This window comes from Mirounga angustirostris, unplaced genomic scaffold, assembly GCF_029215605.1.
Source record: "Mirounga angustirostris isolate CCGP_5_RB_7025 unplaced genomic scaffold, mMirAng1.0.hap1 SCAF_15, whole genome shotgun sequence".
Lineage (NCBI taxonomy): Eukaryota > Metazoa > Chordata > Mammalia > Carnivora > Phocidae > Mirounga > Mirounga angustirostris.
Window position 1 is genome coordinate 25,123,570 of NW_026991723.1, and position 25,726 is coordinate 25,149,295.

General features: G+C 41.2%; 1 protein-coding gene across 2 annotated transcripts; it reads right to left on the bottom strand.

The window, feature by feature from the left end:
* On the bottom strand, positions 1-25,707 carry QNG1 (Q-nucleotide N-glycosylase 1). 2 transcript variants are annotated; one of them, XM_045882309.3, is made up of 4 exons: positions 24,802-25,152; positions 24,393-24,652; positions 16,268-16,463; positions 1-12,171 (listed from the first exon to the last, which is right to left on the bottom strand). In XM_045882309.3, the coding sequence occupies exons 1-4, from the start codon at positions 24,806-24,808 to the stop codon at positions 11,939-11,941; spliced, it is 696 nt and encodes a 231-aa protein (XP_045738265.1). In that variant the 5' UTR covers positions 24,809-25,152; the 3' UTR covers positions 1-11,938. The 2 variants fall into 2 exon arrangements, with proteins under 2 accessions (XP_045738265.1, XP_045738264.1); XM_045882308.3 differs by lacking the exon at positions 24,802-25,152 and adding an exon at positions 25,172-25,707 and having other exon boundaries at positions 7-12,171.
* Positions 25,708-25,726: the final 19 nt, after the last annotated feature.

Consider the following 25,726-nt stretch of genomic DNA (forward strand, 5'->3'; position numbering starts at 1 on the left):
CCCCCCGCCGGTGTGCAAAATGAATGTGAGAAAGACTCACGTTGTTTCAGTATTTTTGCAGCCAATTCCACTTCTTTTTATTGAAGTAAAGTTCACGTGACATACATCAAACCGTTTTAAGGTGTACATTAGGCATTCACAAAGTTGTGCAACCATCACCTCTGGTTCCAAAACATTTTCATCACCCCAAAAGGAAATCCCCGTGTCAATAAACAGTCACTCCCATTCCCCTCTCCCACAGTCCCTGGCAACCACCAGTCCGCTTTCTCTGTATCGATTTACCTGTTTGGGGCATTTTTGATTCACCAAATCATACAATTTGTGGCCTTTTGTGTCCGGCTTCTTTTGCTAAACAATGTTTTCCTCCTCCACCCATGTTGTAGCATGTATCAGTAATTTTATTCCTTTTTTTGCTGAATAATATCCCATTGTGTGGGCATACCACATTGTATTTATCAGTTCATCACCTGATGGACATGTGAACTGTTTCCACTTTTTGGCTAATATGAATAATGCTGTTAGGAACTTTCACGTACCAGTATTTGTTTAGTATCTGTTCTCAGTTCTTTTGGTATAGACTTAGGAATGGGATTGCCAGGTCATATGATAATTCTATGTTTAACTTTTCCAATCTAGTTTTAAATGCCTTAATGCCTCCCCATTTTTAGAAGCACAATCCAAGCATTTTCTTCCAAGAGATGTTTCTTCTTCTTTTTTTTTAAGTAACTTTCAAAAAGCATCCCTTCTCTCATGAAACTTAGGAATGAAGGTGGGGGAAAAAAGCTACTTAGTTATTAAATTGAATTACAGGTATCCCCTGCTTTTCAAAAGTTCACACTATGCCTCTTGGCTGAAGAACTTACATTACTATCTCTTTTTGCTAAATGGAAGAAATCCAAAGAGGATTTTCGATTTTATGATAAAAGGTGAAAGTCAAAATAAGGTTCAGCGTTTATTTTGCAACCAACCGTTACAGAGGCAGTGGGCACCCCGGGAGAAGAGAGTCGCCTTCAGGGAAACCACACTTAGCACCTGGGCATCAAGCCGCCATAGTTTTGAGTGTGTCTGTGAGCATCTGTGCTTTATCTTGATTTATTTTGTGCATTTGTTAGCAAGATGTGTCCTAAGGTATCAGAGAGGAATTACAACAGGTCATTTTTGGGGTTTGGGAATGGTCAAAATTTTTCCATAAAATTTAATGGTAGTTGCTTCTTCACTTCACACCATTTGGCTTACAAAAGTTTTTGCAGGACCATGCTATTTTCAGGAAGCACCTGGCTCCAGGGGTCCCAAACAGACCAGTTTGGCCACTGGCCGCTGACAAAATCTGAAGGCAGAGAGACAATTGGTGGTGAAACAGGAAAGGAATTTATTTCAGTGAGGCCAACACCGGAAAGATAGCGGACTAGCATCTCAAAGACTGTCCCCAAGGTGCTGAAAATGCTTCCAAGTTGATATAAGGAATATGTGCAGCAAAAGTGATAGGATAGGGCGCCTGGGTGGCTCAGTTGGTTAAGCAACTGCCTTCGGCTCAGGTCATGATCCTGGAGTCCCGGGATCGAGTCCCGCATCAGGCTCCCTGCTCGGCAGGGAGTGTGCTTCTCCCTCTGACCCTCCCCCCTCTCATGCTCTCTCTCCCAAATAAACAAAATCTTAAAAAATAAATAAATAAAATCTTTTTAAAAATAAAATAAAATGCCCAAGATTCAGTTAAAAGTTACCAGGCCTCGGGCGCCTGGGTGGCTCAGTTGGTTAAGCGACTGCCTTCGGCTCAGGTCATGATCCTGGAGTCCCTGGATCGAGTCCCGCATCGGGCTCCCTGCTCGGCGGGGAGCCAGCTTCTCCCTCTGACCCTTCCCCATCTCATGTACTCTCTCTCATTCTCGCTCTCTCAAATAAATAAATAAAATCTTAAAAAAAAAAAAGTGATAGGATATGTGCAGGTGGGCAGTGAAAATCTAATCCACCATTCCTTGGGGTCAATCACACGGGGTCTTGCTGGCTCAGGGCAGTTGTCATTGCTTGAGGGGGTAGGTTTTGTTCCCCTCAGGGGATGCTTTGCCCACAGGATCCTTTGCCTGAGTTAGAGATAAGTTGGAAAGAAGAACTTCATTAGAAAGTTTGAGGTCAATGGGGCACCTGGGTGGCGCAGTCGTTTGGGCTCCGGTCCTGATCTCGGGGTTGTGAGATCGAGCCCCGCATGGGGCTCCATGTCCGGAGCCAGGCTCTGTGCTTCAAGCCCGGAGTCTGCTTAAGACTCTCTCCCTCTGCCCCTCCTCCACCTCGCTCTAAAATAAATAAATAAAAAGAAAAGGAAGAAAGTTTGAGGTCACAATGGAGGTAGTTGAAGTCCACGTTCAAAGCCATGGAGATATTACCTTTAATAGCTGAAACGAGAAAGCGCTGTCCAGAGAGACACAATCTTGCTGAGGAGACCCTTTGGAGCCTACAGCTCCGTTTGAGTTGGTTGGTGCCCAGGCTTCAGAAAAAAAGAATAATATTGTTTATATGAGACCAGGAGAAGAATTATTTGACTGCTCTTGAAAAGAAATAAGTAAGATGGAGGGAGGGGAAGGTGTTGGGAAGAGGCTGAAGCAGAGAGGAGGGAGAAGACGGCTGGTAAGGGAGGTTCAGGAAGAACAGAAATGGCTAACAGGATCCTTAGGCTGTATGCTGAGAGGTGTGCAAAGTGAACCCTTCCTCCCTCTCTCCGGCAAAATCTTCAGTAAAGTCAGCATTGCTAACTGAGGCATTTGTGACCGAGGGTTTTTTGTAGGAACTTAAAGATATGCCAGTCCCCAAGTCCAGTCTAGTGCTGGACAAAACCAGAGACTGGCCCTGTGGACCTGGAAGGCAGAAGATTAGAAGAAAACTGAAGTCTGGCTTGCATGCCAATGGCATTTTGCTTCACTAATAAACCAAGCAATGCAAATTAAAATAATAAACCATTCTCACCTGTAAAGTTGACAGCAACTTTTCATAATGTAACCCACAAGCATTTAGCAAGAGTCACTTTTATACATAATCCCACCTCTTGTCATCTTCCTGAGAAAATAGATACATGGATAAAGAATGACATGCTTGGGGCGCCTGGGTGGCTCAGGTGGTAAAGCGTCTGCCTTTGCCTCAGGTCATGATCCTAGGGTCCTGAATCCGGCTCTCTGCTCAGCGGGAAGTCTGCTTCCCCTCTCCCTCTGCCCTTTCCCCCTTCCCACTTGTTCTGTCTCTCTCAAACAAATAAAATCTTTAAAAAAAAAGAATTGTGTGCACGAATGTTTATTATACTATTTGTAATAGCAAAAACTTGGAAACTACATAAATGTTCAATGAAAGGGATTGATAAATTAATGGTACATTTATAAAATAATATTATCTATTCATTGAAACTCATGTTTACAAAAAATTGGTATAGGAAAATACTTCAAATAAGGATACAAAATAATACCAAGTTTTTTCACCTGAAGAATTGGGATAAAACTCATCCCTACTTCACAGGGTTGTTGTGAGGTTTGAAAGTAGGAATAATTACTCAAAAATTGTTAGGTAGCTAGAATGACAATAATTTTTTCAATTTCGTTCAGGGGAGAAATTCACACGTAAGAACATTAGATAGTAAAAATATTCAACAAAACTCACCAAAATGATAACCATCAGCAATACTGGGTTAAAATCATTTTTATAGTTGAATTAATTAGTCTTGGTTCCAAGGAACAAAAACCAACTCTGGGTTACTTAAAAATAAAAAAAGACTTCGTTGAAAAGTTTATCGTTAGTGTGCTTTATGTTACAAGTAACAGAAACCCCAAATCAGATGATCTTGAATAAGAAAATATATTTCATACAGTTCATATAAGTTGAAGTGAAATGTGAAAAATGTGAAAAAAAATTGTCTTAGAATCAATGAAATGGGACAAATTCCCACATATTCATGGGCTTATTTGAGGGGATCTTTATTCTCTTGCATTGATCAATCCTCCAGTATCCGCAGAGACCATGTTTTATTTATTTTTATGTCCACATTGTTGAGCATAGTCAGTATTTAATAGATAGTAAATATTAAGCTCATTGCAGAGATTCAGTAAGTGTTTACAGAAATTTAAAAAATCAAAACCAGAAAACAAGTAATTTGCTCAATGCTACATGGTTGGTAAGTGGCAGAGGGAAGACTGCAGCCTATGTGTGTTGGATGACAAAGTCAACGCTGCCTCCCGAAAGGCTGAGCTGAGTTGTGGCTTTCTACATAATGCATCGCTCTCCCTCGCTCACTCTCTAACAGTTTATTTGCTCAAATCAGGATCCAAACATGGTCCACATGTAGCATTGGGTTGATATGGCCTTTCATTCTCTCATAATCAGTAACAGTTACCCCCTGTCTTTTTCAAATTTGTGGTTAAATACACATTACATGAAATTTTCCATCTTAACCATTTTTAAGCGTACAGTTCAATAGTGTTGAGGACATTCACACTGTTGTGCAACCAATCTCCAGAACTCTCTTTATTTTGCAAAACTCTATACCCGTTAATCAACAACTCAAGGCTCTCAAGATTCATCCATGTTGTAGCATGTGTCAGAATGTCCTTCCTTTTTAAGGCTGAGTAATATTTCAGTGTATGGATAGACTACATTTTGTTTGTCCACCCATCTTCCATTGGACAATTAAGTTGTTTCCAACTTTTGACTATTGTGAGTAATGCTGCTATGAACAAGGGTGTGTACATATTTCTTCAAGATCCTGCTTTCAATTTTTTTGGATGTATACCCAAAAGCGTCATTGCTGGATCATGTAGTAATTCTATTTCTAATTTTTTGTGGAACTGCCATACTGTTTCCAGAGTGGCTGCGTCAATTTACATTCCCACCAACAGTGCACAAGGGTTCCCTTTTCTCCACACCCATGCCAATTCCCGCCTTTAAAACACACACAGACAAACAAACAAATGATCTATTGAAAAAACAGTGCCCATCTGTCCTTTAGAACATCTCACATTCTTAGATTTGGCAATCGCATCTTTGTGTTGTCATTTCATTTTACCTTGTTCTTGTATTTCCTACATTTCCTGAAAACTAGTAGTTAGATCTAGATTCCTGATTAGATTCAGGTTCAATTTTTCTGCCAAGAATAATTCATACACAGGACTGTGTACTTCCTATTGCAACACACCAGGAGGCACATAGTGTCTGCATATCCCGCTTTCAGTGTTGTTAAAAATTGCAAGTGAGGGGCACCTGGGTGGCTCAGTCGTTAGGCATCTGCCTTTGGCTAGGGTCGTGGTCCTGGGGTCCTGGGATCGAGCCCCACATCAGGCTCCCTGCTCCGCCAGAAGCCTGCTTCTCCCTCTCCCACTCCCCCTGCTTGTGTTCCCTCTCTCACTGTCTCTCTCTCTCTGTCAAATAAATAAATAAAATCTTTTAAAAAAATAAAATAAAAATTACGAGTGAGTTCAGATGCCTCCAGCCTAATCCATCCATTTAAAAATTTCCCCATTAACATTTTACCTAATGGTTTTAACAGACACTGATGATCATTTTCTGGATCTATTATTTTATTAGGGCTTCCAAAATGGTAATGTTCTAATTCTAATATCCTTTTTTGCATTTATTAGCTGGAATTGTTTTATAAGAAGAGCTTTCCCTCTATCGGGTTATCCTGAAAATAGTACAGCAGTTAGGAATGACAGGATGCATGCTTGATTTTTTTTTTCCCTTTCACTGATTGATTTTGAGAATAATGAACTGGTCCCTACCAAGCTCTAAAGTCAACCAATAGGGTTCTTCTTCTGGAGTGGGGGCAGAGTGATTATGAACTCATAGGTTTTATATTTTTTACTTGCCATCCAAAGGCCATTTTCACCACTCCTCAAAGTATTTCTAGACTTCTTATTAAACACCATTGGGAGCTACTGTTTCTTTTCATTTTAACTCAGCCTTCATCAAAGTTACTGAGCCTTAATAATTGAATTCCATTCCCACAACCAAAGAATACTAATTAATTCATCTGCCAACCAATCCTTAGTCTATCCTGAGAACATTAAAATCGAATATTGAAGGAAGGGAGTTACTAGGTTTTTCCCACCTCCAGATAGGAAATTGTATTATTTCTTTCCTTGGATCAATTCAGAATGCAGCCTTACCCTTTTCCTAGCTCTTCCTCGGCAGTTGCCAACTTGAAATGATCCCGATCTGCCGAAGAATTCTGAACATACAAAGGTGTAGAAGACAAGGTTTGGGGCTACCTACCATTCCTCTTCCTTTCTAGAAGCAGACCCCCTCTCTATTTCTTCAAGAACTGCCCCTGCTCCACCTGGTAGGCCAGCCAATCACTTGGCCTTTGCCTCAGGCCACAGGGACCTGGGACCTAAGCCAGGCTTGTCAGCCAAGCCCCGGATTTTTGCTTGTGCTACTGGCAAAGATTTGCATTCTGTGGCCTGGAATCACTAGCTATTAGAGTGATCTCCTCCAACAGAGCAAAAAAGAAATACAAGATGTGGTCTTTGTGCATTTTAATCCCTGGACCATAACTGGGTATGGTGAAGGCCAGCTCTTTCCCTGGACTTATCTGGGTTTTGGGTGGTTTTTTTATCATTACATTTCCTTTTTCATTAAGCTGGTTTCAGTCTGGTTTCTTTCACTTGAAACTAAAATATCCTAGGGGCACCTGGGTGGCTCAATCGTTAAGCGTCTGCCTTCGGCTCAGGTCATGATCCCAGGGTCCTGGGATCAAGTCCCACATCGGGCTCCCTGCCCGGCAGGGAGTCTCCTTCTCCCTCTCCCACTCCCCCTGCTTGTGTTCCTGCTCTCGCTCTCTCTCTCTCTGTCAAATAAATAAAATCTTAAAAAAAAAAAAAAGAAAAGAAACTAAAATATCCTAAACCCAGTGGGATAAATCAAAACAGAAAGGAAAAAGAAAAGAAGGAATGTAGTTTATAGGAAAAAGAGAAACTTCGATGAATGCCACAATAATGTATTTCTTCAAACTTCCAATGACTTGAGTCAGTGAATTTTATACAGGAAAGGAATCTTGCAAATGATTTAGTGTTGCCATGCGTTTATTAATTTTTTATTTTATATTCAATATTCTTGAGTTAGACAAGAGTTATTTTGCCACATTACTTATTCATACCTGTATTAGGGTTCTCCAAAGAAACGGAACCAATAGAATATATAGAGATAAAGATAGACATAGATATATAATCTATATCTATCCATCCATCAATCCATCTAGACAGAGAGAAAGTGAGATTTATTTTAAGGAATTGGCAGGGTGCTGGCAAGCCCAAAACCTGGTGGGCAAGCTAGCAAACTGGATATTCAGATAAGAATTGATGTTATAGTCTTCAGACCAAATTCTGCAGGCCAGGGGTCCCTGGGTGGGTCAGTCAGTTAAGCATCTGACTCTTGATTTTGGCTCAGGTCATGATCTCAGGGTCAGCCCACATTGGGCTTCATGCTGGGTGTACAGCCTGTTTAAGGTTCTCTCTCTCCTTCTCCCTCCCTTCCTCCCCACTCTTCCCCCCCTCCAAGTGCTTGTGCATGCACACACTCTTTCCCTCTAAAAGAAAAAATAAAAAAATAAAAAATAAAAATAAAATCTGCATACCAGCAAGTGGAGAACTGAGGCAGGGTTTCTATGTTTCAGTCTTGAGGTAGAGTTGTTTCTTCTTCTGAAAAACCTGTTTTTGCTCTTAAGGCCTTCAACTGATTGGATGAGGCCCACCCATTTAATAGAGTGTAGCTGCTTTATTCCTCTATTGATTGTAAATGTCAATCACATCTAAAAAATACCTGCACAGCAACATCTAGACTGGTGTTTGACCAAAAACTGGGCACTGTAGCCTAGCCATATAAAATTAACCACCAGTCTCATCCTACCTGATCCTATAAATGGTTTGAGGCATGCATACATTCTACAAAATGATTAAAAAAGGAAATTGTAACCAGAACTAAAAAATCAGAGTTAGATTATCCCATTTCATATGTGAATTAAACAGGCACAGAGATTTTAGCTGATTTGTTCAAAAGTTGATGACAGAACAAGGCAGGGAGCATATAATGATTCCCCTGAGGGGAGCCCAGAACTTTGGATCCTAACTCTAGACATTTTATACTGTGGAGAACTCACAATTCTAGACTTCCTTACTTTGAGAGTCATTACCTCCCATGGTTTGGGAACAAATAAAATAAATGAGCAAATAAAAATGTTGCCCAGGCCATGACAGCCTACTTTGTTTCCAGCCAATACCCAAGCACAAGAAAGGGTTGATGGTGACAATGTTCAACTTTACCTGGACTCTGTATTTCCAGAAAACAGTGACATTAAGAAATCTCTCCAACCTTTTGTTTAATGAAATCCCCCATCCTTTTATGTTCTGGGAAACAGTCTATCCAAAAGGAGCACCCTTCTCTAAGTGACTTAAACAAGACAATATATTAACTCTTTCTCACGTTTCCCTTGTTCACCGGTGACAAGGCCCAACACAGATCCTTCCCCTTTTGCTTAAATCTGCTAACACAGCCAGACACTGCCCCTCTAATCCCTCATTCTTTGTGTTGTTAATGATTAGCTGAGGTTAGAACCGTCTGTCTCCCCGAAACCAGCTAGACAGCGAGATAAGCACTGGGAAATCCCGTTCAGTGAAGTGAGCCTTCTGACTGCAAAACAACCCCACCTGTAAATCCCCTCCCCCCCAACCTGTAACGTGTCTACTCCTCCCTAGAAAAGTCTAAGGCACCACCACCCTGCCAGGAGACTCTAATCTTTGGATCTGGGGTGTTATTCATGGTACAATGTGCGGAACAAGACCAACTTCCTTACTTGAGCAGGTTTTGTCTTTGACAATGGCATCCACCGAATGGCTAAGAATCAACCAAAGTTAAAAAAAAAAAAAAAAAAGGAAAAAGTGACCTAAGTACACTGAGAGAGATGGGTCACAGACTCACAAGGAAAAAGAAGGTGAAGTTGCCTCAAGGCTGATTCCTACATCATCTGCTGTGGTTCATTCAACCTGTACCTCCTCAACCAGATTATTAAAGCATGACCCATTCAGCTTCAGGGGAGGGAGCACGGGGAAGGAGCTCAATAAATGATTTCTGAATGAAATCGAATGAAATCTATTCATTTCTTTAGTGCTAGCCAGGGGGAAGGTAAAGGTTGTGAAAGGAACGAACGCAGCCCTTGGGAAAGCTGGCCCTCACAGCACCCCATGGTATGCTCCTGTTGAACAGTCTCCCAGAATACCAACATCAAGACTGAAAAAGTGAGATGAAATAAGGCTGCTTGATAATGTTGTCCAAGCACAGACAAAAACAAGGCCGTTGGGCCACACACACAGTACCAAACATCCTTCTATCTTGGTGAATGAGTGGCATCTGCTGGACGGCTTCCACTTCTTCCTTGCCCTAGCCCTCTCTTTATAGATGAGATTTACTGAGAGAGCCAAAGGTCCGATTGCCCCTGTTTTCTGACAGCATCCAATCTAGAGAGAGCACTGCATCCTTAGACCCTCCCCCAAATCATCCTCTTACTGAGACACTTCATGCAGTGACAAGTCATTAACCCAACCTGTTTGCTTCGGTGGGAGGGCACTAACTTGGTCCCATGGCCGACTTACTTGAGTTTATAGAGGGAGGCAAATCATCAGGTAGCCACTGAAGAATTTATGAAATATGAAAAAAAAAAAAAGCCAAAATGTTTTTGAACTTGTTACAGAGCAAAAGCTTCATTAAAAGGAATTGAGTCACAAAGGAATAAGAACTAATGTTGCAGGATTTCTTTTCCCTTAGTGCCAGAATTTGTTGGTCCCGCCACTTCGAGGAATGAAGAGGTAGATCAGATGAAGAGTGGTGGGCAGCAAAGCAAAGTTTATTGAGGGTTAATACAGAGCTCCCAAGGATGGAGGGGACCCAAGGAGAGGGAGAGGGGCAGGAAGGCAGCAGGAGGAGGAGTCCCCTGAGAGCGGGTTAAGTTGCAAACTATTCATTTTGATACATTCTACTCCAAGTTACAGAAGACCCACTGAAAATGGTGGCAATCAGGCAATATGTCCATCACCTCAGGAATGAGGTCAGTAGCTGGGACAGGTGCAGCAGGGGAGGGGCGCCGGCTCTGGCTCCACACAAGGGCTACTAACAGCTTCAGGCATCGAGTTCAGACAGAACTCTGCTCAGAGGAGAAGAGGGACCTTCTCCTCTATCTCTTTCTTCAAAGTGAAGAAACCTTTTCCCAGAAGCTTCCCCCGCAGACTTTCCTCCAATGTCACTGGCCAGATTATATACCCATTACTAAAGCAATCACAGGCAGAGGATAGGATTATCAATAAACCTTTCATATTAGGCCGGTCTACCTTTTGAGATGAAGACGGGACCACCTTCCCTGAGTCACATAAGGGAGGGATAAAAACAAAGCACTGCTTATGGTGGTGCTAGTTGTGCAGTGCACAAGGGGGGGGCGGGGGGTACCGGGAAAGGGGGAGGGGTGCGGGCCAGGCACCTTCACATTCAGTCACTGTCATTTGTAAGGTTAGTATGATAAATTTTCAGCAGATGGCAGTAAAGTGCTTGGGGAAAAGGATGCCTTTTCGAATTCACACAAAGTCACGGCTAGCTGACAAGGTTGGTAGCTAACAAAAATCAAGATTATGTTAGAAGGACGGTGGGGCTGAAGGTGGGAAATGAGTGCTTGGTAGGCAACAAAATGTCTGCAACATAAAGCAAATAATCAAATTCACTTAAAACCTTTTTTTTTTTTTTTTTTAAAGTAGGCTCTACACCCAGCGTGGAGCCCAACAGCAGGGCTTAAACTCACAATCCTGAGATCAAGAGTTAGGATGCTTAACCAACTGAGCCACCCAGGCACCCCTCACTGCAAACCTTTTAAAATTATATGTGGTAAATTCTATTTTAATGAAATAATCCATTCCGGGTTTAAGAAAAAATTTTAAAACTTTTATTCAATTTCAGTATAGTTACACTGAAAAAAAAAAAAAAAAAAGGAATATTAGATAGATTTCCTAAACTGAAAATCACTATGTGCAAAACCCACTGTCAATACCAATAAAAAGCTGAAAATAAGCTGTCAAGATTGATTTATACAAAAGCCGCAGCATTCATACAGCTAAGACCCTATCCCCCCATATCAAAGGATCAAGGTATATAAGAAATTAGTACACCCTGAGAAAAGATACCAATTGAACGGATGAAATATTATCACTGATGACTAATCACATTATAAGGCATGATTAATTTTTTTTTTAAGATTTTATTTATTTATTTATTTATTTATTTATTTGACACAGAGAGAGAGAGAGCACAAGCAGGGGAGTGGCAGGCAGAGGCAGAGGGAGAAGCAGGCTCCCTGCAGAGCAGGGCGAGCCTGATGTGGGACTTGATCCCAGAACCCTGGGATCATGACCTGAGCTGAAGGCAGTCACTTAACCAACTGAGCCACCCAGGAGCCCAAGGCATGATTAATTTTAAGAGATGTGAGCTTTAAAGAGAGCATCACAATTCCTTCATTTTTCCTGTCATGTGCCCACAGAAAAGAAAAATACAATCAAAACTCAACAAGCAGACAAAGGACAAAGTTGGGAATGCAGAGTGATGGGTCAGGAAAAATTTTTTAAGTGAGACTGGGTAATCACTTGTCTTGTTGCTGTAACGTCTACTACCTTCTCTTTTTTTTTTTTCCTTTTTTTAAAGATTTTATTTATTTGACTGCGAGAGAGGGAACACAAGCAGGGGGAGTGGGAGAGAGAGCAGCAGACTCCCCACTGAGCAGAGAGCCCCATATGGGGCTTGATCCCAGGACTCTGGGATCATGATCTGAGCCGAAGGCAGACACTTAACCGACTGAGCCACCCAGGCACCCCTACCTTCTCTTAATATTAAGGCGAAACTGTACAAATGATTATGTGATACAAAAATGCAAGTTTACTTTGGATCAATAATATATGCAGCGTGTGTGATGAAAGGGAATTCCCTTCATATCTTCCCGGTGGTCACGGGCGTAGTCCCACAAGTAATAATCCAGAAGAATAGAATTGATCTCTCCGCTAGTTTTTTCACCCTTTTTTTCAATAAGCTTCAGAAGGCAATCCCGGATCAGTTCAACACACCAAAGTGAGCACCCTCTGATTTCCACCTCTTGCCTATCCCCATACGAGAGCATTTCTCCTGCAAGGGGGAAAAAAAACAGAGCAAGTACTAAGCATCAATAACAAAAAATCTACACGGACTTGATTTGGGGTCATTTAAACCACTTCTAAACTCAGGCATTAATTCAAAATTGCACATTCCACAAGGGCAGGGGCCGTGTCTGGCTTGCGTCACTATTCCTGGGAGGTAGCAGAGCACCTTGCACATACGCTCCCCAATAAATAGCTGCTAAATGAACATGGGGTCACCAGAAATTTAAAAATATGACAGCAAGATTATTAAATTCTTGAAAACAAAGGATTTAAAATTGGATTTGATGTCAGAAAAAAAAAAAAAAAACATTGCAAAATTTGGAGGACTCCAAGGGGGCCAAATAAACAATACCTCCCTTTCTCACTTGAAAACTGAACATTGTCTTAGGTACGTCCTAAGTGCATCAAGCAGAACCTAAGAAATCAAAGTTGTTCACCTGAGCAAGGAAGACCACCACTGTTCTTTGGATTCAGGATCCTTTGGTCAAGCCCTCCCTGAATATGTAGCTGAGAGCTTCACAGGCCCCACAAGTCTCTTCAGTGCCCATCTCCGGGGTGTAGCTGATCCTGCAAGATGGGTACTGGCTGTACTTTGCCACTGAGGCTAAAACTGGGCTCATCAACTCAACTGCCTCTAAGGATCAGGGAGACAGAGTAAGGGAATGCCACAGCCAGATGCAAACTGTCGTGAGCTACAGAATGTGTGCTGCCCTGTCTAATGGTAGACCCAGTGTCCCCATATTTCTCCCCCTTTTACAAGTGAAGTCAGAAAGTTTGATTTTTGGGGTGCCTGCCTGGCTCAGTTGGTAGAGCATGGGACTCTTGATTTCAGGGTCGTAGTTTCAAGCCCCATGTTGGGTGTGGAGTCCACTTAAAAAAAAAAAAAAAAAAAAGTCTGATTTTCATGTGAAATCTCCTAATTGTCAAGGTTAGTAAGTAACTAAAAGTGCTTAAAACACTGGTCAGGCCAAACAAAACACACCTGCAGGTTATATTTGGCCTCTGACCACCAATCTGCAGCCTTCCACAGAGCTTCATAGTACCTAGGAGGCCCTGTGATCCACTGAAAAGTAGGACAATGCCCCAGCCCCACTAGGGCCCACTGTCGCACCTGGGATCTTAAATAGCATTACTTACGTCCCCTCCATCCAATAAGTAACTGTAGTATTGAACTGTGTCCTCCAAAAAGTCACATTCAAGCCCTAACTCCTGGTACAGGTGAATGTGGCCCTACTTGTAAATAGCATCTTTGCAGATGTAATCAAGATAAGGTCATACTGGATTAGGGTGGGCCTTAAATACCATGACTGGTGTCAGCCCTAGAATCAGAGTGAAGAATATAAATTTAGCCAAACTGGATTGGCAGTATTTATAACTGGCTAAAAAAATATGCCTTTGGTGAAGAGATGGGTTAAAGATAAAATGGACAGAAAAAAAAAGAATCTAAATTCATATTAAAATAAAGTGAAAAGACTGTATTTACCACCACCACCCCCCAAAAAAAGATAAAATGGATGGAAATCTGGGTAGGTTTTCCAAGGGCTAGCCTGGAGATATTCAGAAGAGGAGAGAGGAAAAAAATATACATATATAAGTGTAACCTATCCTCAAATTTGGAAGAAGTATCACTGAAGGCCAGTTAAGGAAGGTTCTACCCCATCTAGTCAAGTTACCTGGTTCTAGATTTCACTTCAGATAGTTTTTAAAAACTAGTGTGCTATCCTTGTGTGTACTCCTTTACGTTTATAGTTTCTGTTTCTCCTCTAAGTTTGCTAATGAAGTACTTTTTGAAAAAAATCCAACTTTGCTTAAATAAACTAAGAGGCAAAGAAATGAGATCACGCTCTGGGTATAACAGAGGCAGTAACAACAGCTGCAGCTGGACATCTGGAAGAGGGCCTCTGCAGTTGCAATGGATGGCAGAAGAAAATTCAGACCACTCTGTACGGTTGTGCCACATGATCCGTTCTCAGCAGGGTTTCCCCCACAGTAGCAGAGACAATTGGGTGCTATAAACATTCAGAAGGAGGAGGTGCACAAATCATGAAAAGCTGGAAAAAGCTATGTGGAGGAGATAGTATTTGAGCTAAGCTCTCATGGATGTGTAGGAATTGAACTGGAAAAAAAAAGAAAATGTGGGTGAGGGAAACCAGGCAAGAGAATGGTTATGGATAGGAACCAGCAGTGGACAGACCGGCCAAAAAAAGATCAGCTGCATATGGCTACATGGAAAAGAAGCCCCGAATGCTTAAATGTTTGGTATCCAATAATTAATGATCCAGGACATGATCATTACAACGTAAGATAGCTTTATTTTCAAATGAAGAAACAGAGGGATAAAATGGATTGCCCAAGGCAGCATAAAAACTGGTAGAAGCAACCACAGCAATAATTTATATTCTTTATATTCTGTGTTATTCTTATTTTGGGTGATTGAAATCTATTTCACAAGAGAAAATTATTCAGTCATAAAAACTACCTGCTTTGGGGTGCCTAGGTGGCTCAGTCAGTTAGGCGTTTGCCTTTGGCTCAGCCTTTGCCTTTGGCTCAGCCTTTGATCCTGGGGTCCTGGGATCAAGCCCCACACTGAGCCCCACATCGGGCTCCCGGCTCAGTGGGGAGTCAGCTTCTCCCTCTTCCTCTGCCCCTTCCCTTGCTTGTGCATGCACGCTCTCTCTCAAATAAATAAATAAAATCTTAAAAAAACAAGCAAACAACTACTTTCTTCTAAAATTAAAAAAATAGCTGAAAATACTGCATTCAAAAGAGAGAACTTAACGTGAAAATTATATAATTATTTTTCTTATACAAAGACATGTTTAAAAAACAAAAAGCTAGGGCGCCTGGGTGGCTCAGTTGGTTAAGCGACTGCCTTCGGCTCAGGTCACGATCCTGGAGTCCCTGGATCGAGTCCCGCATCGGGCTCCCTGCTCGGCGGGGAGTCTGCTTCTCCCTCTGACCCTCCCCCTCTCATGTGCTCTCTCTCATTCTCTCTCTCAAATAAATAAATAAAATCTTTAAAAAAAAAAACCAAAAAAACCCAAAAAGCTAATCATTAAATTCTACCCCTGAAACCAATATTACACTCTATGTTAACGAATTAGAATTTAAATAAAAACTTTAAAAAAAGCTGATTTTCACACAAACATAATTTTCTATGCTCATTTATTATAACAAGGCTCCCGCTCTTGGGAATCAATAACTGAATCCAATAATGATAAATAAATGAGCCTAGAAAAGCAAATGACTCATGCAAGGTAACCCAGTGGCAGACGTTGGAGCCTCCTGACTTGAAACCCACTGCATGTTACCTATCTCAGGCCACCTTTTATTTCATAGTGTAGTGTGCGCTTCGCTGCTTAATTAACACTCTTCAAATACTACACCTGATGGACCTAGCATCCATCACACACCTTCAGGTAACAGAAACTTCAGTTTCATTTTAAGATGAGGCTCTGAAACTATGACTAAATAGTGTAATTCCCTACATTCTACAGTGTAAACAACAACAAAAAGCAATTTTCGGGGCGCCTGGGTGGCTCAGTCATTAAGTATCTGCCTTCAGCTCAGGTCATGATCCCAGGGTCCTGGGATCGAGCCCCCAGTCGGGCTCCCTGCTCAGCGGGGAGTCTGCTTCTCCCTCTCCCACTCCCCCTGCTTGTGTTCCCTCTCTCTCTGTCAAATAAATAAGTAAATAAAATCTTTAAAAAAAAAGTGATTTTCTCTTACTTCAATTGTCCCTGCATTTTTCTTTACATGTGCCTTTTTTTTTTTAAGATTTTATTTATTTATTTGACAGAGAGAGAGCACAGCAGGAAGAGCGGCAGGCAGAGGAAGGAGAAGCAGGCTCCCCGCTGAGCAGAGAGACTGATGCGGGGCTTGATCCCAGGACCTTGGGACCATGACCTGAACCGAAGGCAGACTCTCAACTGACTGAGCCACCCAGGTGCCCCTTTACATGTGCTTTTAACAATAAACAGTGCTTTTTTTTTTTAAAGGAAAGGAGAACTTCTGTGAAAGAAACAAGACAGAGACTCAATCACAATTCATAGTATAACAAAGAATGTCTTAAGCTGGCAAACCTTTGAGAAGCTTTTCCAGTAGTTCCTTGGAGTAGTACAGCGCTCCGAGGTGAACAAGAACCTGAGGTAATCTATAGTCGGCAAACATGGTGATACTGGAGATGTCTTTAAAGCAGCCGTCTCCTTTCCCCTCTAACACACTCCACGTATCTGCCACGAGGATTTGGGCCCGTTTGTAAAAAGAAATTCTTTTCCCCTGATGAATGAAGAGAATATAAATGTTACCTGGGTATCTGATAGCTTTTATGTATACTATAAAAAAAAGGGCACACATTGAAAACATTTCTCAAGGGTGCAATAATTTTAGTGTTGGTAAGAATTTATGGACCTTTTATAGAAAAAAAAGGGACTCTAATAAATATTAAATTATCTCTTTCACTCCAAATTTACTTCCTATATTTTTCAAGGCACATAAAATACAACTGTGGTAATTGTGGTATTTAGTGTTCTTTTTCAATGACATTACCTCATATATATATTTGTGTCACTATAACCCACCTGCTTATTCTTTTTAATGGCTAGACAGTATTTCTTTGGAAAGCTTCTTAAATTTTTCTGATTGCAACATAATTCGTGAAGAGTATAAAGAAGAAAACAAACATCCCTTAAAAAAAAAAAAGATTTTATTTATTTATTTGACAGAGAGAGACACAGCGAGAGAGGGAACACAAGCAGAGGGAGGGGGAGAGGGAGAAGCAGCCTTCCCACGGAGCAGGGAACCTGACAGCCTGACACAGGGCTCAATCCCAGAATCGTGGGATCATGATCTGAGCCGAAGGCAGACGCTTAATGACTGAGCCACCCAGGCGCCCCGAAACAAACATCCTTAAACTCATCTCTGAAGAGAATCACAACATTCAACTTTTAACTGTTGTCTTTCAGATAATATGATAAATGTATTTCAGAGATAAAGACATAACTGATCAACAGCCAGAATTTATCAAGTCTACCTTTTTGGAAATGGTCAAAATCAGTAATGTAAGCCCACAGAACAAAATAAACTCCCAATTATATTTATACAACAAAGAAACAAATTTAACCAAGCATTACAGGATAGTGGGTTATAATTTAACTCAAAAATTCTCTATAAAATTACAAACGCAGATCAGCATAAACTATGGAAAGACATGGATAATTACAATCTAATCCTAATCCTAATACCAAAGGTAAAAATCTCAAATCATCTTTTATAGCTGCTTGTCTGCTAAAGGAGAAAATCAATATTACTGAGTCCCAAAATTTATTCTGTCCACTTTGGAGAATGTTTTAATAAGTAAATAACATAAGAAATTAAATCCTTCAAGGAAAGGCTCCATGTGAAAATTCCTTAAGATGATAACATAGGTTCCTTTATTTACTAAAACAAACTCCAGTGATACTCTGTCCTAATGAGAAATAACCTAATTTTGCCTAACCTTAAGGTATATCTATTGCAATCAATCCAGAACTACTTTTACTAAGTAAATTGCCTAAAACCACCTTTAAGAAATTCGGTATCTTGTTTTCCAGAGCAAACACATATGCTCATTTTTTTACAGGATGTAAAGTCTATAAATGAGAGTGCTGGGGGGAACAAATCACCATTAAGTATCCCTAGGGGCGCCTGGGTGGCTCAATCAGTTAAGCGTCTGACTGGCTCAGGTCATGATCTCAGGCTCTGTATTCAGCTTCAGTGGGGAGTCTGCTAGTCCCTCTACCCCTCCCCGCATTCGTGCTTGTGCACGCGTGCGTTCTTTTTGTCTCAAATAAATAAAACCCTTAAAAAAAAAAAAGTATCTCTACATCATTTGGGAATAGCCCATATTTCCAAACCTATCAAAATATGACAACCTGGCAATTGTTGGACTGGAAACTACATATGATAACTAGGTTTATATTTAAGTCTAGTGTATTAAAGAGTAAGACATAAAACTTAATATAAAAAATAAATCTGTGCATCAAACACAATTATTACATCATGTTTACTGTAAGAGATAGAAGCTATTATCTCCTATTTTTAATAAGATCCATAGATCAAAGTGGAAAAATACAGGAACCAGACTTACGTAACAAAATCAGTGCTAGCATCTAACAAAACATAAATTGTCACATCATGACCACTGTTTCCATGGTAGCCAACTAGTATATCACAAAGATTAGATTATAATACCCTTGGAAAAAAAACCAAAAGATTCAAGTGAGGAGTCTAAAAATAAATTCAAGTTATCTATCAAACATTTTCTTAACAAGCTGATATGGTTTTAGTAATCAAATGATTTTAGTAATCAAATTCTTCACCTCTAAAATATTAACTGGTATCACTGAAAATACCAGCGAATCCCAAAATAACAATTCCCTAAGTGTTCCATAATATTGCTTGGTGAATAAAATATTTTCAAAATAGTACCTTTATAAAACAATTATTATCACTGAAAAAAAAATCCATGACCATTGAGTTGATTCTCTTCAACAAATGTATCATGAACAAATTAGAAAGGTCAAGAATTACAAATGCTTGGGGCGCCTGGGTGGCTCAGTTGGTTAAGCGACTGCCTTCGGCTCAGGTCATGATCCTGGAGTCCCTGGATCGAGTCCCGCATCGGGCTCCCTGCTCGGCAGGGAGCCTGCTTCTGCCTCTGACCCTCCCCCCTCTCATGTGCTCTCTCTCTCTCATTCTCTCTGTCTCAAAAAAAAAAAAAAAAAAAAAATTAAAAAAAAAAAATCTTTAAAAAGAATTACAAATGCTTGGGGCGCCTGGATGGCTCAGTCGTTAAGCGTCTGCCTTTGGCTGAAGTCATGATCCCAGGGTCCTGGGATCGAGCCCCGCACTGAGCCCTGCATCGAGCTCCCTGCTCCACGGGAAGCCTGCTTCTCCCTCTCCCTCTGCCTGCTTGTGTTCCCTCTCTCACTGTGTTTCTCTGTCAAATAAATAAAATCTTAAAAAAAAAAAAAAGGAATTACAAATGCTTAAGAGTAACATAAAATGTTAGTGATTAAAGTATCAAAAAAGACCACATTTTTAGGGGCACCTCGGTGGCTCAGTCCTTAAGCCTCTGCCTTCAGCTCAGGTCATGATCCCAGGTTCTGGGATCGAGCCCCGCATCGGGCTCCCTGCTCTGCGGGAAGCCTGCTTCTCTCTCTCCCACTCCCCCTGCTTGTGCTCCCTCTCTCGCTGTGTCTCTCTCTGTCAAATAAATAAATAAATAAATAAATAAATAAATAAATAAATAAATAAATAAATAAATAAATAAAATCTTTAAAAAAAAAAAAGACCACGTTTTTCATGCACTTTGTTAGTATGTCACAGTAAAGACAATAGCCTGAGGGAAGCTGATTTATTCATTAGGACTTTTACACTGTTACTATATGCTCTAAATCAGAGCTGCTTTGGAAATGTATCTGAATTTTAAAGCTTCCTGGCTGATTCTGGAGTACAACCAGGTTAGGAAATCACTGATCTAAAATCTGTCCAAATTAAAAGTTTATTAATTTGTTTATAATGTTTAAAAATGAGTGATAATCTAAGTAAATAAATATACATTAAAAACAATTATGACTAGGGCGCCTGGGTGGCTCAGTTGGTTAAGCGACTGCCTTCGGCTCAGGTCATGATCCTGGAGTCCCGGGATTGAGTCCCACATCAGGCTCCCTGCTCAGCGGGGAGTCTGCTTCTCCCTCTGACCCACTCCCCTCTCATGCTCTCTGTCTCTCATTCTCTCTCTCGCAAAAAAAAAAAAAAAAAAATTATGACTATTTTACGCAACTTGTTAAGTATTAAAAAATATAGCAACCAATACTATCACCATGTTAAGAAGGAGCTGGGAAAAGAGCATTCTCCTATGCTGCTGCTGATCATCTTCGTTATCATCTTTCTAGAGAACTGTTAGCATTTTTATGTATCACAAGCCTGAAAATCCAGGCCATGCTCTGACTCAGCAATTCCATTACTATGATTCCATTCATTCTAAGAAAATAATTACAAGTGTTAAACGATTGTGCAGTATTGCTTGTTATCACATAAAACTGAAAACAACATGACATAAAATTCAATTTAAAAAATAAAACTGTGTATCAAACACAATTGTTGGGCAAATAATTATGGGATTGTACATCCCTATAGTGGAATACTACTGTGAAGTCATTAAAAATGGTACTATGAAAACAACTGGGCTGTGAGAGAATTATTATTATTATTGTTTAATGGGGTGCCTGGGTGGCTCAGTAGGTTAAGCATCTGACTCTTGGTTTTGGCTCAGGTCATGATCTTGGGGTCCTGGAACTGAGCCCTGGGTAGGGCTCCCTGCTCAGCAGGGAGTCTGCTTGTCTCCCTCTCTCTGCCCCTACCCTACCTTGTGCTCTCTCTCTCTAAATAAACAAATCTTAAAAAAACAAAAACAAAACACATACACTTGATTTTAACACTTTCTCAATTTCAAAAGCAGTCCTAAAAGGCTCAGAACTCCTCTAGATTTGGAGTTAATTGCCCAAAGTACGTTATGTATATTTTATTTTTAAACAATCTCTACACCCAACATGGGGCTTGAATTTACAACCCCAAGATTATGAGTCGCATGCTCCACTGAATAAACCAGCCAGGCACTCCTTACTATTTACATATCTTTTATTTTATTTATTTATTTATTTATTTTTTAAAGATTTTATTATTTATTTGACAGAGAGAGAGAGAGAGCGAGAGCAGGAACACAAGCAGGGGGAGTGGGAGGGAGAGAAGCAGGCTCCCCGCTGAGCAGGGAGCCCAATGTGGGGCTCGATCCCAGGACCCTGGGATCATGACCTGAGCCAAAGGCAGACGCCTAACGACTGAGCCACCCAGGCACCCCTATTTACATATCTTTTAAATGAATATGTGCTCTGTGCTATGTTAGGAATCATAGGAAATAAGTTGCTTTTGGGTAACACTAATGATAATCTTTTGGAAAAAAATAAATGAAAAAATATAATACTCCTTTAAGAAAGTGTCAGAATCCTTAAGTATGATTTTTGTTACATTTTGGGGATTTTTTTTTTTTTAAGATTTTATTTATTCATTTATTTGAGAGAGTGAGAGAGAGAGCACATGAGAGGGGGGAGGGTCAGAGGGAGAAGCAGGCTCCCCGCCGAGCAGGGAGCCCGATGCGGGACTCGATCCCGGGACTCCAGGATCATGACCTGAGCCGAAGGCAGTCGCTTAACCGACTGAGCCACCCAGGCGCCCCGGGGATTTTTCTTTAAGAATGTTTTTTAGAAAAGAGTACTGATGGGAAACGGTCCAGGTACTAATATTCATTTTAAAATATATCAGCCTTGGGGCGCCTGGGTGGCTCAGTCTTGATCCCAGGGTCCTGGGATCGAGCCCCGCATCGGGCTCCCTGCTCTGAGGGAAGCCTGCTTCTCCCTCTCCCACTCCCCCTGCTTGTGTTCCCTCTCTCGCTGTCTCTTTCTCTGTCAGATAAGTAAATAAAATCTTAAAAAAAAACAAAAAAACCCACAACTGTGCCAGGATATAGATTAATTTTAAGGCTGATTTATTTTATTTATTTATTTATTTATTTATTTATTTTTAAGGATTTTATTTATTTATTTGACAGAGAAAGAGACAGCGAGAGAGGGAACACAAGCAGGGGAAGTGGGAGAGGGAGAAGCAGACTTCCCGCAGAGCAGGGAACCCGATGCGGGGCTCGACCCCAGGACCCTGGGATCAAGACCTGAGCTGAAGGCAGACGCTAACGACTGAGCCACCCAGGCACCCCTCCCGGCACAGTTTTTAAAAAACTGAACTTTTCAGCAAAGTAAATCAAAAGCACTGTGCTGTAATAAAATAGAAAATCAGTAAGTTGCTTACTAAATTGGTATTACCATCTACCAAAAAAGTTTACTCTTCCACAAAAACAAAAACTCAAGACTACTTCAAGACAAACAAACTACATGTCATGAATTTATTCCATCCTGAAGTCATCCTAAATTTACTCTTAGCCCTTCTACTACAACCAATGTTGATTCTGGAATACATGGATTCTTAGCCACATGAATGGCAGTTTCATTTTTTTATACACGAATACACTGAGATGGCCTGAATCATGAACCAAGGAACTTGATCCACAGTTTCTTTAAAAAAGGTTGAGACAAAGATAGGGGTGCCTGGGTGGCTCAGTCGGTTAGGTGTTTGCCTTCGGTTCAGATAGGGTCCTGGGACCCGCATCAGACTCCCTGCTCAGCTTCTCCCTCTGCCCCTCCCACTGCTCATGCTCTCAACCACCACCGTGTGTGTGTGTGTGTGTGTGTGTGTGTGTCTTGCTCTCTAATAAATAAAATCTTTATAAATAAAATCTTTAAAAAAAAAAAGACAAAGATAAATCTCAAAGTAACCTCTGCATCAGCAAAACGGTTAGTCAGAACAAAATGAAATTTAGCAGTGGTCTAGGGTCTCTTTTCTAGGAACTGCCTCTGCCCCACCCACAGCCCCTTCAGCCACACTTCATTGATCATAATCCCTGCCGATTTGATCAGTATTTAGCCAGGAATTTTAGAACGGTACCTGAGAGGGTGTCTACCCCTCCCTCCCGCTCTCTCTCTGGTGGTTGAAGCAATAAGATGCAAAATTCATGAACATCTACTTCATGGAGAAAGCTAGTCTGCGAGAAATACAGAGCCAAGAGAATCAAAGAGTAGTGACTGAATCCTGATGGCACTGAGTCCTTGATCCTCAATGTTCCTATCCCCAAATTCTTCATTTTGCTTAAGGTTTTTTTAGTTTTGTGTCTGTCACTTGCAATTAAAAGAATCTTAACTGAGGCGCCTGGGTGGCTCAGATGGTTAAGCATCTGCCTTCGGCTCAGGTCATGATCTCCTGTTCCTGGGATCAAGCCCCACATCTGGCTCTGCTCAGTGGGAATCTGCTTCTCCCGCTGCCTCTCCCCCTTGCTCATGCTCGCTCTCTCAAATGAATAAATAAAAATAAAATCTTTGAAAAATAAAAGAATCTTAACATTATCAGGCATCTCTCACTTTACAGAATTGAAAAGCTAGCTATTTATTTCCTGACTAAATGATGTAAGATAAACCAGTTAACCTTTCTCTTTAGACTTTGGTTCCTGGTCTACAAACAGGGCAATAATGATCCTTGTCCTTAGGCCCCACAGAGCTCTTCTATGGATCTAATGAGAGTGTACATGCAAACACCTTGTAAATCATAAAGAGCGACTTAAACAATATCATTGGGAATTTTTGTTAGTCGTTGAATTGTGATTTCAAAAGGGTAGCTTTAAAATTTCAATATGATTTAAGCATTCATGAACTTATTCAATAGATTTATATTATGTGATTCCTCTGAAGTTGCTTTCAATTCTTTGCCACAGTTAAAACACACAATGATAGGGCGCCTGGGTGGCTCAGTCGGTTAAGCGACTGCCTTCGGCTCAGGTCATGATCCTGGAGTCCTGGGATCGAGCCCTGCATCGGGCTCCCTGCTCGGCAGGGAGTCTGCTTCTCCCTCTGACCCTTCCCCCTCTCATGTTCTCTCTCTCTCTCTCTCAAATAAATAAATAAAATCTTTAAAAAAAACAACAACACACAATGATAGTGAATTCTAAGAGAATTTTACAAAAACAGAACCCAGGTGTAGAGTGGAAAGGTATACCAAATGTTTACCATTTTAAAAGTACATCTGTTTAAAGAAAAAGAAAATAACACTGTTCAAGTATTCCACGTGTGAAAAAGAAAACACAGTGTGTATGTGTGTGTGTATATATATATATATATATATATATGTGTGTTAGAGCCTCAAAAAATACTTTTTATTAGAGAGGATTTAGAAATACATTCTGATTTTCATCCAATGAAGTAAATTTTTTGAAGTTGTAAAAGGACCTCATTGTCCCTAAATAGCATCATATTGAAGGTTCAGTGTTTTGTAGCTTTGAAACATTTTAAAAGGACAAAGAAAAAAAGAAAAATAAAGGAAATATATTAATTAGAAAACTAAGAAAAGTAATGTCTTTGAAACACTAACAATTTTGTTACTGTTCCTTGTCCACAAGGAAGGAACTTCAAAACTTAAGTTTTTAAATCTCAAAAGGAGTTCTGGAAGTAAAAAAGTTAACTGAGAAGATAATTAAGAATTCTAAAATCCCCAACAGAAGCAGCTCACCTCAAACTGAGTCACATCTCTGTAAGAAGGAAAGCTTTCAACTACCAGGTGCATTAACTTCTGTGCACTTTTTTCACTTTTTCGGACGCAATTCAGAAAAGAGCCTTCGAACTTCTCAAGCAGAATTTTCCCGGTTTCATTAAGAATCCGATGCCTCTCTTCGATCAAAGGCATGGCAACGTCCGTGTCAGAACGGAATATATGCTGAACCTGATCCAGGGTCACTGTGGCATAGTAGGAAGCACTGGTTATAGGTATCCCTTAGGGAAAAAAGAAAATGCAGAGGAACAACGTCATACTTTCATATTCATCAGACCCTTGCTTTTACAACATACAATAATAAGAAAGCAAATGAGTGTTCCAGAAATGCACCAAAAATGGGTGAAGAATTAAAAAATGAGAAGCATACCCTTCATTTTCTATTTTCTCGTCTGTACTTATTCATTCGTTTCTAGCAATTGTTACACTACACCAGATGTATTTTGACTGCATAAAATGTGTTATATCTGTCCCTTTGTTCTTCAGATGTCATCAAAGTGGCGTTCTTTAGAAAGCTTGTATACTTAGCTATGATGGTAAACAGGATCATCTCTCACTAAGGACTTAATGCCAGCTTCTTCTCACACTTGTATTTTAAGCAGGTAAGAACTGCAATGAAGAACTTCAAAGTTCGCCTTATGAACACGTATGCCATTTCCCGACTCGTTCCTCGGGACCCTGCCGGTAAACCGAAACCTCACAGGCCGTTCGCTGGGTCTGACAGGAGAAGGGGCACCAACCTTCGTCGAGGGCTCTGTTGACCGCGGCGCACAGGGACCAGTACCCGCTGTACGTCTTCCCCCTGTACCCCACTAGACATTTGTGCTCGTCGTGCTCCGACCAGAAGGAGAAGTTGAGCGTGTCTGTCACGAACACCCAGTTGACCGCGGCCTCGTCAGCCGCCCTGGGATTCAGCTCGTGAAGGGCCTTCCAGCCCCCCAGGTGCAGCTCGGGCCCCGAGACCTTGGCGAGCAGCAGCTCGGCCACCCTCCGCACGCCTCCGTCGTCGATGAACACATCCCGACTATTCTCTGCAATGAATTTTGCGGACTCCCTGGGAGTTAGGGGCCCGTCCATCCCGTCCTTCCCTTTGGGACTGGTGAACCGCGCTTTCACCCGCGGGCTGGCCAAACTCGCTTCCCTCCCTGGGCGGGGCAAGGGTGCGGGTCCCTCAGCAGCAGTCCCTCCCTACCCAGCGTGGGCTCGCTGCCCTCACAGGGCCCCGCCCTCCCAGAACGGCTCTGAAAGCCAACAGCGCGGGCGACTTCCGGGTTCCCTCCCTCCACCGCGCAGGG